The sequence below is a fragment of the Poecile atricapillus genome, chromosome 4, assembly GCF_030490865.1.
Source record: "Poecile atricapillus isolate bPoeAtr1 chromosome 4, bPoeAtr1.hap1, whole genome shotgun sequence".
NCBI classification, from domain to species: Eukaryota; Metazoa; Chordata; class Aves; order Passeriformes; family Paridae; genus Poecile; species Poecile atricapillus.
Window position 1 is genome coordinate 33700741 of NC_081252.1, and position 16655 is coordinate 33717395.

Genomic DNA, 16655 nt, shown 5'->3' on the forward strand with positions numbered 1-16655 from the left:
ACTGGAAACTAGGCTTCTGTTGTGAAGAGGCCTGTTTCTCCATATTTGTTGTTTCAAGACTTCCATTCTTAGGCAGATATTTCTGACTTTCCAAGCCTGCGACATTCTCATGAAAGGATCAGTGTACTTTTTTGGACACGTCATCTGTAGCTAAAAGAGCAATTTTGGCATAATTTGAGGTGAACCTACTGGTGAGATGATGCTTTCAGAGAAAAAAAAGTAGTTTTTTTTGTTAAAAGTGACTTCAAATTTTAAACGTCTCAGTAAAATGCCGTGGTGTTTATTTCAGTGTCAGATTCCTCACAGAGATCTGAATTGTGTTTGGAGCGCAGGGATGCAGAATGGTGTTCTGCCAGCTTCCTACTTGAAGGAAGTGTTCTTGCCAGCCTTTTAGAGACAGTAACTGGAGAAGTACACTTCTAATGTAGATGGGCCTGTCTCTTTCTCTGTACAGCGATGCACTTCAAAGTGCATCCTAGTTGTTCGAGTGTCAAGAGCAGAATGTTCTCCTGCTTGTTCCCTTTATTCCAAGCTGTCATCTTTTCCCTTGGGGGAAGAAAACCAACCCAAAGCAGAGGCAGTTCTCTTTCCACCAGTTCTCTTGTTGAAGAGTCAGCTCTCAGGTTATGTTTTGGCACTGCTTCGGCGCCACTGATAAGCGGTGCAGACGCCCTGGAGCTGGACAGTGGGCTGGGTGATGGGCAAGATGCCACAGGAATGTGGCTGTTCTCCTTTTGGGGCCAGGCTGGAGCCTGAAGTGATTTGGCAGCTTTTGTGGGGTGCAAAGCAGAAGCTGGATGTCTTGTAGTCACAGACCATTCTTGGTCAAGTAGGGATGCTCCAAAGTTGTCTCCATGCTCAGGAGCCAGCTCGGAGCCTGCGCAGGTCATTAACTGAGTCTTGGCTTCGGCCATGCAAGGTCCAGGCTGCCTTCTCCAGAAGGAATAAATGACAACCTGGGATCTTCCTGCTGCTACTCTCATAGGGATTTTCCCATTTTTTGACTAGTAGAGGATTGGCTGAACAGCAATACAGTGCATTTTTAAGAACCAGTGCTACAGCAAGGCCATATTCACCTAGAACAAATGAAATGCAGTCTCCTACATCCACTGCTGGATTTGCACCCAGCTGGTGCATTTGGTGCCTGTGGGAAAGAGCGAGAATTGAGAGGAAAAGAGCTGATGCTGCTAGAATTCCTCAGACTGAGGGTAAGTCTTGGAGAGCTACTGCCAATTACATGAATTGGCAGAGAGAGGCACTCAACTTCTTGCTGTTGTCAGCAAAGATTTTTCTGGTGAGAGAAGGTAATTCAGCAGTACCTGTAAGATGCTAGAAACTTAAGCAGTGGTGAGGTTCATGGTCATATTGTAGTGCATTAACCAGTGGCTTAACTTTTGTTCTGCTGCTTATGTGTATGCATACAATAAAAGGATCTGAGATCCTTTAAGAGACATCTTTCTCAAATATCTGTGGCTTTTACTATAGTAGTAATCTCAATTTGTATGTGATTACAACAGTACTCAGACTTAACTTCTGGGTATGTACCTGAGGCTGATTTTTGGAAGGGGAAGAAGGTGCTTGTTGCAACGAAGGTGCAGTGTTTCTAGGAATGGAGCAAGAGCTGGCTGCTGCAGAGACAAGGTGGTTGGAAGGAGACTATCACTAGCAGCTCCTCAGGAATGCTATGTGGATATATTGCATTCCACCTGCTATGATAGTGAGAGAGTTCCCTCCCTTCTGTGATTCTATGTTTTCGTAAGAGTTGTTGGTTTTCATGATAATAAGCATTATTTTTCCTGACTGGTAATAAATTATGATGTCTGTTGCTTTGGAATACAACAGCAGGATTATGTACACACTAAGAGCTATTAAAGGTATAATGTCACAAAGCTACATTTTAAAATTGGGAACCAGTTGACTTACTACCACAAATTATGCAAAGCAGCCAGATAACTAATGAGACCATAGTCCATCCCTCCCTTCTAGGACTCATCCTTGCTAGGATGCTTATTAGCATCATCCAATAAAGATTAAACTTTCTACTCTTGGTAGGTTCTGGCTACTCAAGATGCAGACTGCTTCTGGGGAAGCTTTTAACAGAGTAGCACTGGGTTTGCAAATAAAACAAACAAATGCTGGGCTTTTGTTTTTACCACTGTGGTTTTTGAGACTTGTGGAGGACAAGTCTTAATTGAGAAAATGGTGAAGATATAATGGAATTTTATGTTACTGGGTAATGTTGAAATAATCTAAAGATGTGCTAGAACTGATAGGAACTTTATTGTTACTTTTTGTAGGGCAAAGGAAAGATGGTGATGTATGTGCTTCAGAGTATTTCTTACTCTCTTCTGCATAGAAGAAATGAGCTGGCATTAAAGCCACAGCTATACGAGCACTTCATTTGATCTCTGCTTTTGACCAAGCTGCTGCTTACTCCTCTACCTCTGCATCTCTGTGTGCTCGTACCAGTGCTTGCATAGATTTCTAATTGGTGAGCCTGGGGATCTGCTCCATGCTGACGCAGTTTTCATTCCTCAGGACTCTTCCCAGTTGTTTCCCCTTTGTACTCCACTGCCCCATAAACAGACGTGCCAGCATGATTGTGGAGACCTGTGCAAGGAAGGGAGGTTCAGAATAGAAGGAGTTAACAGCCTGTAATGTGTCTTCCTTCCCTGCAGATTGTAGCATTGTGCCCACTAAATATTAATTGTGGCTTCTTTAACCTTCTTTTCAGCTTCTCAGCAAAGATGCCTCCAAATGGGAAGGCCTTACATTTTCACCCATCAGTTCTGCATTTTGGAATGCAGTGAGTATCTTATGTTATTTTTATTTTGGTTAATAATGAAGTGTGGAGGAACAGCTATACTGGGCTCCATTTGGGTGAAAAACATTAGTTGGGATCATGCCGTCATCTGAAAAATAGAGAAGTAGTAATTGCCACAGAGCTGGAAGTGCATTTCTTGCCTTGCAATGTTTTGTAGGTTAAAATCAGTGTAGTTCTGAGAAGGAGGAGAAGCTAATAGGGAATATAATGCATTCTGGGTGTACATTTCAGGTGATTCTGCATGGATGTCAAATAATTGTTTCATGGTGGTTGTTCATTTTTTGAAAGATTGCCTTTCTAGTGGAGGAAGAGCTTGCTGTTTCCTTGAAATTCTGATAACAAAATCCAGAGAGTTCCAAGCAAAACATACTGGTAGAATACATTAGATTTTTCTTTGTTCACTTTTAAGGAAACTTAAAAAATTGTTCTTAAGTGATAATCAGTCTATCAATAAAAAAGAAACACAGTCTCCTTGTGAGTTAAAGGAGTATTTCAGAGGATGCACTGGAGGAATGTCTAAGATGTTGGGGTTTAGGATGTAGTAGCTTAAGCAAAAGCCTCAAGAGAATTGTTGCTTTAGCTGACAAAACAAGACTTCAGTTATATAAACCTTTATATAAAGTTTATCCAAAACTTTGCTATGTAAGAGTAATTTTTTTCTTTTACTCCTAGTTACTCCAATGGGTTTTGGCTAAGTGTACCTCACATCACAGTGTTACATATTTGCCTTTGTACACTAAATGCAAAATTTATTTGGTGTGTTTCCAAAGATTAATTACAGCTAGGTAATTGTTGATCACCATGTTTTAGGGTGATTTGTGTTGCTTCTTTCCTGCTTTGCCTGTGCTTATAAAGTGAATAATGATTTCTCTTTTTTTTTCTCCCTGCTTTAGGTTGCTGGGGTTACCCAGAGCTAAAATGCTGCATGCCTACAACCCTAGTAGAGATAGAGATGTTGTAGTCAATTCAGTGTTTACAGCTACTAGACAGTTTCATGTGTCTCCTGCTCATAGCCGGGTGAGTGTTGATGTACTTTTGGAAACTATGTAATGGCCCAGAGCCAAGCCTTCGTGCTTCCTTTGGCATAAGCTCTTCATTCTGTGTTTTTGTGCTTTTTTGTAGGACCTCCAACTCTTTTTCTGTTTTGCTAGTGGTTTTTTTTGTTCACTTCTACTTAGACTTGTTTGGGAGAAGCCATCCAAAACCTACTGTAGGAAATGTGTTTGACAGTAACAGAGGAAGAGAAGAATTTTTCAGTGTTAGAGAGGCTGTTAAAATCTCATTCTGCTTTAAACGGTGTTATGCAGTAATCCACAGGCATGTGGGTGTTCTACAGCCATGAATTTTCAGTCTTTTGAATGGTCTTGCATATTCGTCAGGAAAACCTGCAGTGAAATGTTTTATGTATTTTGTATTGCAATTATGGGCATAATTGCCTTTTATGATCTAAGACCATTATTTTAACTCTGATTTTTTTAACAATGTACAGCAATATAATAGGTGCTAAGAATGAATTGCAGTGATCTGAGTTGGGTGAAGCCCGGTTTTTATCCTCTGCTGATGCGCAAAGGGGTTTTATTATGTTTCCGTCTTATTTTTGCTTTTACTATAGCTGAATGGGTATTACTGTGCAGACATAAATGTCATTGTTCCTCCAGCCAGACTATTTAGTTACTGAGAGTGCTGCCCAAGTTCAGCTTTGACTGGTTGGCCTGTGTATCACAGGGGCACTGATTCCCTTTGCAAGAGCTGTCTCTCTCTGTGTGCGGGGAAGCGTTTCTGTGCGCTCACAGCCCGTTGGTGCTGCGTGGTTAAGATCTTGGGCAAAAAGAAGCCTTGAGTGGTGAGGCCCCATGCTATCTGAGAAACTCCAGCCATAACTTGGCAAGCTGCTGTGTGATCTCAGCTCTTTGTAGTAAGAGTTGAGAGCTGTGCACAGATGAAACTTCTGAGCGCTGAGGTTCTGCATAGTGGGATTTACAGGCAGGGATGTACCTGTGTCAGTGTCCTCTGGGCCCTGTGACGGAGTGGTGAGTGTGTGATCGCTGACACCAAGCAAGCAAGCTTCTTTGTGGTCTCTGCAGGTGATTCCAGCGATGGGAAAGATGTCCTTCAGAGTACTCTTCCTGCCCACAGAAGAAGGCAGTATTGAAAGCTCATTATTTATAAATACCTCATCTCATGGAGTACTTTCATATCAGGTAACTGCTCTTATTTTTCATATCAGGGCATTACTCCTATTTTTAGCTTGGGTTTTGGATTTACTTGTGCTTTAAAAATTGGTTTTCATAATTTTAGGGTATCAATAATCAATAATATTTGAATTCCTGATACAGATCAGGTGGGGTAATGTTAACAGTTTATCCCTTTTACTAGATAGTGCTAGTGTCATGATCACATGCATGTATAAGGTTAAAATTAGTGCTGTTAGTGGGGCTAGTTGTGGTAGTAAAACCAAGTGTATTTGTATGTGTGTACTTAAAAGATCATGGTCTAATTAGTTTTATATATTAGTGTAATTTAGACTGCACTGTGCTGAAATGCATTTGTTGGGAAAACCCACTAGGAAATAATTTAGGTGGTTTTCAGCTACTCTTCAGGATTTTATGTAAACACATTGGGTAATGAGAGGGACACAGGGTGAGAGGTTTAGGCCCTTAAAACATAAAAGTTGAAGTAGTGGTTGTGCCTTAAAACTGTCTGTTTTCTGACTAACTGGTGAATTCAAGCAGATCTTTAGCTTTGAAAAATTTTTATAAGGGACACTATATATTCCAAATTCTTGGCTTTTATTTTGATGAAGAAATTTCTTTACTCTGAATTTAGTGATTTAAAAAGAGCAATGGCTTTATTCAATAATCAAACTATTTCATTCCTATACTTCGATATTGTGCTGGAAAACAAAGCTTCTTTAATAAAAGGTTAGGCAAGTTCAATTGAAATACACAGGATTTTAATACAAATGTTGCATTTATCTAGTATTTATCAGAGCTAATGCCACATTTGGCAGGAACATTTCATCAAGGGTGAGGAAAAAGTGCATTGTAGAATGATTGACCATTTCTTTTTGACATCTCACCCCTCCCTGTGCTGTTCATTTATTGCCCAGTCAGCTCAGCCTTTTATCAAGAGGTTTCAGGGAAGCCGTTGTCAGTGCCACCTCAAAATTGGTTTGTTTCCTGTTAGACTGATGCAAAAATCAGTAGCAGACAGGTTTACATGGACATTTTCACCAGCCACCTGAGACAGAGGAAGTAGCTGTCCATGTTTTCAGCTCACATTAGGTTTAAGAGTTTCAAAAAGAGACATGACTTGAGTGTTTTATGCACAGTTACAGTCCTCTTGAGAGCCCCAAAGCCTTGAAACATCTGATGTTTCTAATGTATTTATGTAAGAGTATGTACAGAAGAATCATCCAAATGGAGATCAGGTACCATTGTATTAAAATGTACTTTATAAAATACCTGCATAAAAAAAAAAAATATATATATATATTCCCTTTGTTCTGGTATTTTCTATATGTAGTCAGAGATGTTCAGGGAGCATAGAATGCATTTTGTTATCCTCTTGATTAAAAAGATTTTTCCTATTAAAAACAATAAATCTTTGCATACAAGTGAAAAGTCCAAAGTAATTTTAATTAGCCTCTAATGATCCTTTGTCTCCTTGATCCCTCCTGGCTCCAAAGCCCCCACTTATTGTGCATCTCATTGTCATAAACTAATCTTGGTGGAGCAAAATATGAATATAGTAGAGCCATCCAAATTGCAAATATTAGTGTTCTGAAAACCAAAATAATGAGAAAATATTTTACTCAATTTTTAAGGCAGAGCTATTGAATTCAGTATTCAGTGGGACTAGTAACAAAATTTTCTCAGAAATTACCATGCTTCCAAATGGTGATATGTGTATTGTAATTGCCTGGAGAATAGTAGGAGAATGTAGATACTTGGTTTTTGGCATAACCTGATGCTCTGCTAGCGAGTGCATTGTTTTTGTAATAGTGCTTGAAAGAGTGATGAATCTTGAGTGCCATTTATGTCTATGATAACTTTCTACATTGGAACTTTATGTTTATTGTCCTTTAAAAGAATTTAGCGTGAAAAACGGATTTGTTTTTTGGGAAGCTTGTTGCTATTAGCAATATAGTTTTGGAAGTTGCTGTTATAACTGAAATTCTAGATGTTGGTGTAATGACCTTTTTTTTAATACTAGGTTTTTGGAACAGGAACTCCGATGTCTTCTCCAGAAGAGCCTAAAGTGCAGCTAGCAAATGCCTACTTACTGCTTCCACACATTCAGAACATCCAGGCATCACACACACTGGTACAGTATACATTTCAAGGGGAGAAACCTAGGTCTGTATAACCACAAAAGGTTTTTGACCTCAGGTTTTTGGGATGCAAGAAACATTAGCAAAAACTCCAAGTACCAGTGACTGCAGGAAAGAGACTGCAAAGTATGGGGTTACTGGGATCAGCTGCTTTTGTGAGACAGTCTTTGGCATTTAAGCTATTCACACTTGTTCTTCCTTGTGCCTCTGTGGCGGGGTGCCCTCTAAATTTTGCTGGCAAAACCATTTGTGAAGTGGCTGTGCTCTGACTGAACTTGAGAATTGGTCTGCCCTAAACAAAAAAATAAGCTTTATACCATAAAATTGAGAAGGGCAGGAAGCTGTATTGGTTTGTTCTGTTTTTTACTTGGGGCCAACTCCCCATGTGAGCTTACAGCAGGGCTGCACCAACATTTAGCCACAGTTAAAAAGCATGGCTTGCTGTGTGGATGAGACTGGGAGCTGGGAGTCAGGCTGCAGCATCCCCTCCTGCCCCTGTCAGTGCTGAATATACCAACTTTGCTTACCTGATCTTCACAAGGAGCTCTGGAGAACACAGCAAGTTGAATTTATGAGGAGTAAATATTTGAGTTGAAAGAAGTTTAATGATTGCTGTCATTTGTTTGCAGATATTTTCATAGTCTTCCAGTCCATATGGAGCCTCTCAAGTGAATAACTAATTTGAAAGATTGATCTTTCAGATTTCCTGTCGTATTATGCGCAGACATTGTTTTTCTAAAAACATAATACCTTAGCATGTAACAGAATTTAATACTTTATCTAAATGTAAGCTGCATTAATTGCCTTTGTGATGCCTTCTGTTCTACCTGAGAAAAATACCAGCATAGATTGTATTTTTCAGTGTGCTATGTGTATGTTAGGTTAATCTTACCTCTATCCAATGTTACTGTACAATTTCCTTCTCTCCCTTTCTTTTCCTCCATACCAGTCTCTTCCCTGTAGTGAAACGGTTGAGCTTACTTGTGGACATACAAAGACAGACTCTTGGAAAGGAAGCAAAAATCTTCAGGTTTTGTAATTTGGGGTGCTAGAGGTAGAACTGAAAGGTTTCTTCGATGCTGTTTATGTCTGCATCTTCCCATCTAGCTCAATGGGTTGTTGTTGGGTAGTATCTGAAAATTGCAGACATGCTTTTTTTGCAGTTCAGTCTGAATTCTTGAGTGGAGAAGTTTTGGGGAACATTTGACGTTTTCCTCACTGTAAAGTGACAGACATTATCCTAAGCTTTATTTGTGTGGAGTACACATTTGAGGTCATGTTAGCAGGGCAGCATGGTACCACCTGGCACTAATCTTGTAGGACATGAGGTGGGAGAGGGTGTTGACTCAATTCTCCAAGCTCTGGGTGTAATTTTTTCTGTGCTGTGCTGTAATTGAGGAAACACTCTTCATTGCATGCTATCAATTTGAGCAGAAATGCTTCAGCAGTGGGATGGGCTCCTCAGCTGTTGAAGATGATAGACAAGATCTAAATACTGGAGAGGAGTTTATGGTTTGAGTTTGGGTTCCTCTCAGAAGAATGTTTCTCTGCAGCTAGCCGTCCTCTCCAGAAGTGCCTTCTTCAGTTCATCTTCCTTATGTTCTGATTCAGATTTCGTTAAAAAAATGGTATCGTTTTGTGTTGTCCAGTTTCTGTTTTAAGCTCAGAAGATGCTGAATTCTGTTGAAGATGTAAAAGGGAGGGAGGTTGATGAGGTTAAAGTGAGCAACTACACAAGGGCAAACTGAAGGATACATAGCTATTACACATAGAATGGAGTCTTGTAGTGAAAAAGCATTTAAAACAAACCAGTCATACTCTAGCTGTGCACATTTCTTTTCCCCTGTTTATTTTTAACTGACATAAAATACCAGGATAAAGTCAGGATAGCATAAGCCTCATTTGTGCATCTGTTTTCACCTTGGGATGATTGAGTTCTAACCTTGGGCGATAGCTTTAAGTTTGAAACACAGGTGTCCTTACCTGTGAAGTCCACTGATATTGCTTGGAAACCTCAGACAGAGAGCTACATGCTGTGTGTCTATTTTTTGCCTCCTGTTTTAAAGGTGGTTGTGTTTAAATTGTTCAGTAATACTGACATCCTTGGTCGACAAGGCCAAAACAGCTTTGTCATCATTTAGCCCCATCATGTGCTAGTAAAGTGACTTACCAGAATTGCTGGAGGCCTTGTTACCCCAAATACTTACTCTTAATACTTTGACAGTTGGAAACCTACACCTGACTTCCAATTTAAATTGCTTTGTGGCCATTTTATATATTGAGATTTAATTTATGTAACTCTTCCTGCTTCTGATGCTTATACTCAGAAGCATTTGTAGGTGGCATCAGAACTTTCAACTTCCACTTTGCCAAGCGGAAGACTCCATGCTCTGTAGTATCTCTGGTAAAGGGCTGTCCATTTCTTAACCAAACTGACCACCCCTTTTTGTAACTTCTTCAGTTTGCAAACATTTATTTGGCTGAATGTAAATAGGGGTTTGGGTAAAATTGTGCCACTGTAGGCTATTTGTATTGGAAATATAACATTTACCTGGGGATTATAGATGGAAGTTTACTGTAGTGTTTCCACTGGAAATGCAATATGCAACAGGTTTGTGTTTGAATTTTTTGTGGAAAATTAACTCCTGTGGATTTTGTGTGTTGTTTTTATCTTTTAATGAACAAAGCACAAAGGCCTTTCTTTTTTCTCCTTCATTCTGCATGTTTTTAAGCAAAAACTTTTGTGCTTAATAAGAAAAGAATAAGGCAAACCTGCCTTTCTTACTGTTAAATGTTTCCATCTTTCTGTTACCCTTTTCAACATTTCAGCTTTTGAAGGGTTGGGATTGGTGTGCTCTCTCTGCCTGTGGTTGTGGATCCCAGGATTTCTGGGCTTGTGGCTCGCTCGTTGGAGGAAAGAAGAGCTGTGTTGCACACTGTGAATTCGTAGTACGTCCACATGGCCACTCATCTGTGGCTAGTTACCACTAAGCTGTAACAGATGGTGGAGCCCATATAGGTCATCTTTGTTTACCCAGCTTCTGGGTGTAGTCTTCACTATAGTTGCCTGTTTTTTGGCATTGTTTAGTATTTGGGCAGCTACATCACTGCCTTGATGTGTTCAGGATGGTGGAAATGTCAGTGGAGGAGTGGCGTGCAGGGTGGAGTGTCTTATTGTAGGAGACACAGGTACTACTTTGCTGACTTCCCAGAGGAGTTCAAAGTCTGTGAACTGATAGCTTGGGAAATACTGCAAGTACTGGCAGGAATGTAACACTCCTGAAGCTGTGTTTTGCACTGGTGGGCAGAGGATCAGAGAAGCAAATGTGCCCAAGTGTGGTGCTTGAGTGTGGAGAAGGAAAGAAGACAGTAGAGCTTTCTTGGTGTGCTGTCCTGATAACTGCCTAAAAAGAACCTGATGAAACTCTGCTGAATCATTATTACAGGGACAGCTTATTAACAGCACTCAGTGTGGAAGTATCACTTTAGGGCCAGGGACTGTCCAGGACAGGAGCTTTGAGGGATCAGCCTACAGAAAGAAGAGGAGGCTTGTTCAGTGTTGTTCTTTTTCAGTGATACTGTAGCCAAACTCCAGGAACTGATTTGAGCTCTAAAGTCCTGGTAATGATGCAAGAATACATCCAAAAATCTTTTAGAGACCATGTATGATTGAGACCTCATTGATGGATGAATTGTTTTCTAAATAATTGCCTACTCTGCTGTCTCCAGTGAGCCCTTTGTCAGGAGTGGGGCTCCTTGCAGACCAGATGGATGGTTCAGGATTTTACGGTTTTATTGAAAGAGGCCTCTTATTTCTTTAAAATTTAAACTTGAGAACTTACTGAAGCTGTCAAGAATTTAATTTGTGTAGCTTCTATCAGTTGTCTTTGTTCAGTTCAAGGAGGATTTGTGTTTGCTGAGTGCATATGTACATTCAAGTATGTATGCCTGAGTACCTAATACAAAATAGAGGCACCAGGTAATTAAGTGGCAGTGCTTTGCAGGGCTCTTTCTGAGATTTCCCTGCTGTGCCTCTCCTTTTTAATTTGCCTCTGGTACAAACATTGGCTGCATAACTCAGCCCTCTGCTCTGATTCATTAGCAGTGATATTTACAGTATAAACGGAGTGCTTGCACTGCTGGGAGATGGTCCTGGATTTGTCTGATTGGAAACTCCGCTTCTGACAGTGTTTTCTTCACAGATGCATTATCTTGTCTTTAGGGTTAACTCAGAGCCATCCTGCTGGCACTGTAAGATATTGGGCATGACAGTTATGCATTATTGTCTGCCTTAGAGAAATGCAAACCCGTTTCCTGTTCTGAAGATAGCTTCACAAAGAAATAAAAATTTCCCCTAGAAAACAGATCAGCACCAAATAAACCCCACTAGCATTTTTTTTTTCCCCCTTCTGTACATTAGAAGCTTCAATTTTAACATGACAGTAGTTCCCGTGTTAGATCTGTGCCAGGTCAAGAAAAACAAAGGCTGGAAAAATATCACATAGTGGATTTCTTTTAACAGGGATGTAGGGTCTTAAACTTAAATGACTTTAAATGACAGTGGTGTTAGATAAGGGCTAACAAATTCTTATTTAGGACCATGAAAGCAGTAGTGTTCTTCAAGAAGTGCTGAGAAGGGAAGCCTAAGGAAAAAGTTTTATCTGATCAGAAAATGACCTCAAAAGTTGTAATCTTATTGCCTTGTTAAAACTCTACTAGCAGTCATGTGGTTTTCTTTTTTGCTCTCACAATTTGATACAGACAAAAACATCTGTAAAAAAAGGAAGGACTTTTCAGGGGTTTGAGTCCCCCAGAAAGCTGTGTTGGGGACAGTGTTTGAGTTGCCGCTAACCACCTTTGCAGGGCTTACATCGCCCTCTTGCGTGAAGCCTCTGTCATTTAGGTACGAAATCCAGCTGAATTGGGAATGCAAGTACTGTCTTCCTTTTGGCAGTGCTTTTATAAAGCTGGACTCCCTGAAATGCCACACATGTGCTAAATCTCTCTACTCACATGCCCCTGCCTGTCCCCTTTTTCTTGTCCTAAAAAGGTATGAAATAGCTAGATACCTTCCAAAGTTTCTTCAGTTTTGCTTTTCAGCATTGAATTATTGCAGTTGTTTAAAGTCAGTTTCATCAACACCTTCAAAAACCTGAACCTGCAGATTCCCTACTCAGATATTTCAGTATCACAAGCGAAATGGAGGGTGGGGGTTCCACATCAGTCTTAAAATTAGCATGAAATTTGGCTGTAAGAAAGGCACTGGCAGAGTGACAGGTCTGCCATTCTGATTCTGGCTGGTTTTTGTTTTTAATTTTTTTTTTTAAATTTAATTCAGAACTGAGATATCCTGGCTGTGCAGTTTGTGCCAGTAATTTGGCAGTGCAGATTTCCAGATAGCTTTAATGAACTGTACTTGGCTTTGTCAGTGCTGTTGCCCCATTAGATTTATGAGTGCTTTACAAGCTGGCACAGTCGATGTCATCTTTTCTTTTCCCATTCTAGTCGATAAAAAGGCAAAACAAGTATTTTCTGTCTGTCCATTTTGGCATGAAGCCTATGTATCAGACCATGTCCAAGAAGCATTATGTTCTTGGCCTAGATACTGTATTTCAGTATCCAATCAGCAAAGAAAATACACAGAAAACAAGGAAATAAGCTTTTATACTGCACACAAAGGCTCTCTTGAATACAGTTTTTTTGGCATAATTTGTTAGAGTTCTCATGCTGATGCTGTATAAATATTTAATAATTATGTGTAATAATAGTTTGCTAATAGTTTGCTAAGTAGGATGGAGTCCTGAGATTTGGAGATTGATTACTGGAGTAATTGTATGAATTAAAAAAATTCCTTACATTGCTGTGTTATGTATATGAGGAAGCAGATTGTCTTTATAAATCATGGCGTGTGAATTGGATTTATATAACATTTAAAGCAATGTGTTTAATGTTTTCTTCACTTTTCTTTCTTACAGACAGAAACAATGAATGCCAGTCTATTACAGGTTCACCTTGAATGCAGTTTACCTAATGACACATATCAGCTAGTTAAGGTATGTTTTATTATCATTTAATACCTATGTAAGTCTTCTTATTTTAAACCAAGCTTAGAGGGACACTTTCCACAGCTCTAAAAGTTTTAGGAAAAAATGTGGTTTTAAGTGTGTCAGTTTAATGGGGAATTGTGCTTTTATAAAACTGTACCATATCACACTAAAATCTTCAGGAGAGAAGGAGATGAAAAAAGATACCCAGCACCCCATAAACCTCCCAAGAAAACAAACCAAAACCAGTCCCTCAAGCTACGCATTCTGACGTGTAGGTGTTGCACTACTGACATGGGGCACAAGAATGATAGATTTCTGTAATATCTTTCCTCCAGAAACTTCTCAGGAGTGTCTGGTTCGCAGTGAGAAGTGATCAGTGAGCTGACAGGCTGAAGCCTGGGCTGTTTCTCAGGGGGGGCGTGAGGGCAGCCACGGTGCTGGGCAGAGCTGGGGCGGGGCAAGTGTCTTAGCAGAAATGCCCCTCTGAAAGCCCTGAGCCTCCAGGACTGTAGGTTATCTTCTTGTCCTGGGTGGTGCCATCTGAGTCCTCTTGCCATTTGTTCTCCGGTGTCCTTACACGGGGGGTGGATGTTGCTCTGTGGTCACTCCGTGGGCGCGGCGCTGCGTCAGACTGAGACAGCGCTGTGGCTGGCGGCACTTCTTTCCCCAGGAGTGATGAGGGCCAGGCTGCATAGCTGGATTCCTGTATGGAATACATGTTGCACACAGCAGCATTCCTGTGCTGCTTCGCTTCCCCGGTTGGTTCTTGCAGTGCGTTGAGGTGCTTGAGGTGAACATTAGTGGCTGCGTGGAGTGCAGCTGTCTGCCCTTTGGCCTGAGCTTCCCAATGGCACACCGTGCCTGTGCTCCAGGCTCCATGGCAGCCTCCTCTCCTGCTCCTGGCAGCCATTTCAAGTGCTGAGCGTCTCTGATGCTATGTGAGCTGGCATCCCATCCTCAGGCTCTTCCCCACTCCTGCTGTACTTGCTTGTGTGACTTGAGATTAGCTGGAAGTGTTTTGCTGCACTTTGGAGAGCACTTTATGTGACAGTTTTCTCATCCTTCATCCTGGGCAAATTAGTCCCCCTGATAGGGCATTGGAGCCTGAATTTAGTGACTTCTGTGGTTTGATGCAGAACTAATTTATGTTATTTGCTGTTGATTGTCTAGTTCTATTTTGCTTTGTTGGCTTTAATTTTTTTTTGTGAAACGGTGTCTGTGTCTTGGTAGTTGCTATGACTTAGCTGTGTTAACAGGAGCCATTACTTAACAGATAGAAATAAGATCCTGTTTGTATTTTTCTGAAGTACTCTAGCCAGACAACAGTGTTTTCTATTAAGAATTGTACATGTATGTTTGTTTTTTTAAAATTACTTCAGTGAGAAATGGAGACAAAAACACAGGATTTGGAAAAATTAACTATAAACAGATCAGTGAACATGAACTGTCTTCCTACCATTAAGACACATGCATCAGTCTGTTTATGGCACATTTTATTGAAGGCAGAGGATTTAACAAAGGAAACTGTTTTACAGTCCCTGAGGTGAGACTGACTAAGACAGTATATAAATTTGCATTCTCTCAAGGTTCAGTGTCTTTTTTAGTTGTTTTTGTCTTTGTTTTTGCTGTGCTTTCTGTACCTGCACTGTGTTTGGTTTCTGCTGAGATTTTAGCAAAGGTCCTGATTACTTCTGTTTTGCCAGCACTTTGGTGCTGCAAACCTTGTCTCTTAGATAATACCTTTGATTAATTTCTCAAAGTTTCTTAGTGTAATGAATTTTTTCTGTTCTGTCCCCCATCACACACACACCATATCCCTTTGTCTTGCTCCAGAGTTGCTGTTTTATGTCTGATGACCCAATGCTGCTAGAAATGAGCTTAACAGTAAGAGTGGAAAATGCCCAGCAAGATTTTGTGGAATACAGACAATACTTACTGGAGAATCTTTTTATAGTTTATGTAGCAATGGAAAGAACAAAGACCTCAGGTAAGTCCTAAATCTACCTGTTAAGTGTAATCAAACTTTTTATACATATATAATACATAATTTGTAATTTGACATCCTAAATTGAATCAAATTCAGTGACAGCTTAATTTCACAAGTAAGGGAAACCAAGTAAGTTCAGTTAAACACAGCTTGCAGAGAATTTGTGTTGGGCAGAGTTACCATAAACAGTTTTCTTCACAAAGGTAACAATTGTAAAGTCGTAAACTAGATCTCTTTCATTCTTTAGTTCCCCATGCTTATGCATCTGCTTAAACAGTATGGAAAGATGACATGGTTCTTTGAATTCTACAACTGCATTTCTGGTTTCCTATTAATTAAATTGACCATAATGGGATTGTGAAGGCAGAGTGGTTTATACAGTACTGGGGATAGTGGCCATTATGGAAAGTAGGGTAATGAGGTAATACAGATGTGCACATTATTTGTTCTTGTAAGCTAGAATTCCACAGGCAAAACAACCAACTCCTTGCAGTTTCTTTATGCTGCAAATCCTCTAAATCCAGGGGATTTAAAGTTATTTATAGAGCCTTGCAGTCTCTTAGAACATCTTTTTCTAGACATTTCTACCAGTTTTCCTTTCTGATTGGAGAAGAAACTGCTTAAGAATCCAGATTAAAATAACATTTCTTAACATACTTGTTGAAAAGGAGCATGACAATTTTGTCTTTTGAGAAATGTGTTTCAGAATCTAGTCACAAAACAATAGATACAGTATACACAAAACAATATCTACAATATGTGCTGTTTCCCTTGTGCCTGTTCTGTGATTTGGTATTTCAGAGCTGAAACTGAAATACCCACTGTAAACCTAGTTTCCCTGCCAGTGAGATGCCAGGGCTTTGTTATGTTGAGTTGTGGATGTACATTTATTCTGAGGCTGGTAGAAAATTGTTCCCATCTGTTCTGTCAAGGGTGCTTGCTGCTAACACTTTCGATGGTTGAAGTACTAGAGTATCTTTTAGGGCTGTTTTCTGTTAATTATAGTGCAGTTGTAAGTCCTGTCTGTGCTAGAAGTTGGTCCTATAAGCCTTTTGGATTAGCTGCTGGTGGGCAGAGTGGGACAGCAGGTAGGCAGGGTCTGCACAGGGGAACTAACCAGCTGGAAAGGCTGAGGAGAAGTCCGTGCTTTAATCAGCCGTGGGGTGTATGGAGCTCATAATCAACACCTTGAACCCACTTTTGGGAGTGAGCAAAGCACACACATTACTAGAAATCATGGCTGGTCGGGTGGGAGAATGTCCTTTCATGTCAGCCTGCATACATTGATTTAATACAAGCGTAAGCAAGGGCAAAAACTCAAGTTATCTTCCTTGTGGAAGGACCGTAATATGATGGTCATCTCTTATTCTGTCCTGTTTATTTTGATCCTCTACATCTTCCTACTGCCCTGTGGGTGAGCACATAGCTTTGCCAGTGGCCAAGGGTGGCTCCCCAGCATAGCTG

General features: G+C 40.3%; 1 protein-coding gene across 14 annotated transcripts in view; it reads left to right on the forward strand.

Moving 5' to 3' along the window:
- The window catches only part of TMEM131L (transmembrane 131 like), an 83367-nt gene that overhangs the window by 34986 nt on the left and 31726 nt on the right, over positions 1-16655 (forward strand). For 9 of the 14 annotated variants that reach the window (XM_058839183.1, XM_058839178.1, XM_058839179.1 and 6 more), the window contains 6 exons: positions 2735-2806; positions 3718-3841; positions 4909-5025; positions 7040-7150; positions 13133-13210; positions 15038-15191. In XM_058839183.1, the coding sequence (XP_058695166.1) occupies positions 2735-2806; positions 3718-3841; positions 4909-5025; positions 7040-7150; positions 13133-13210; positions 15038-15191 (656 nt within the window). Of the gene's footprint in view, positions 1-2734; positions 2807-3717; positions 3842-4908; positions 5026-7039; positions 7151-13128; positions 13211-14583; positions 14748-15037; positions 15192-16655 lie in introns of those variants that run through there. The other 5 variants (XM_058839182.1, XM_058839184.1, XM_058839190.1 and 2 more) reach the window with 5 other exon arrangements.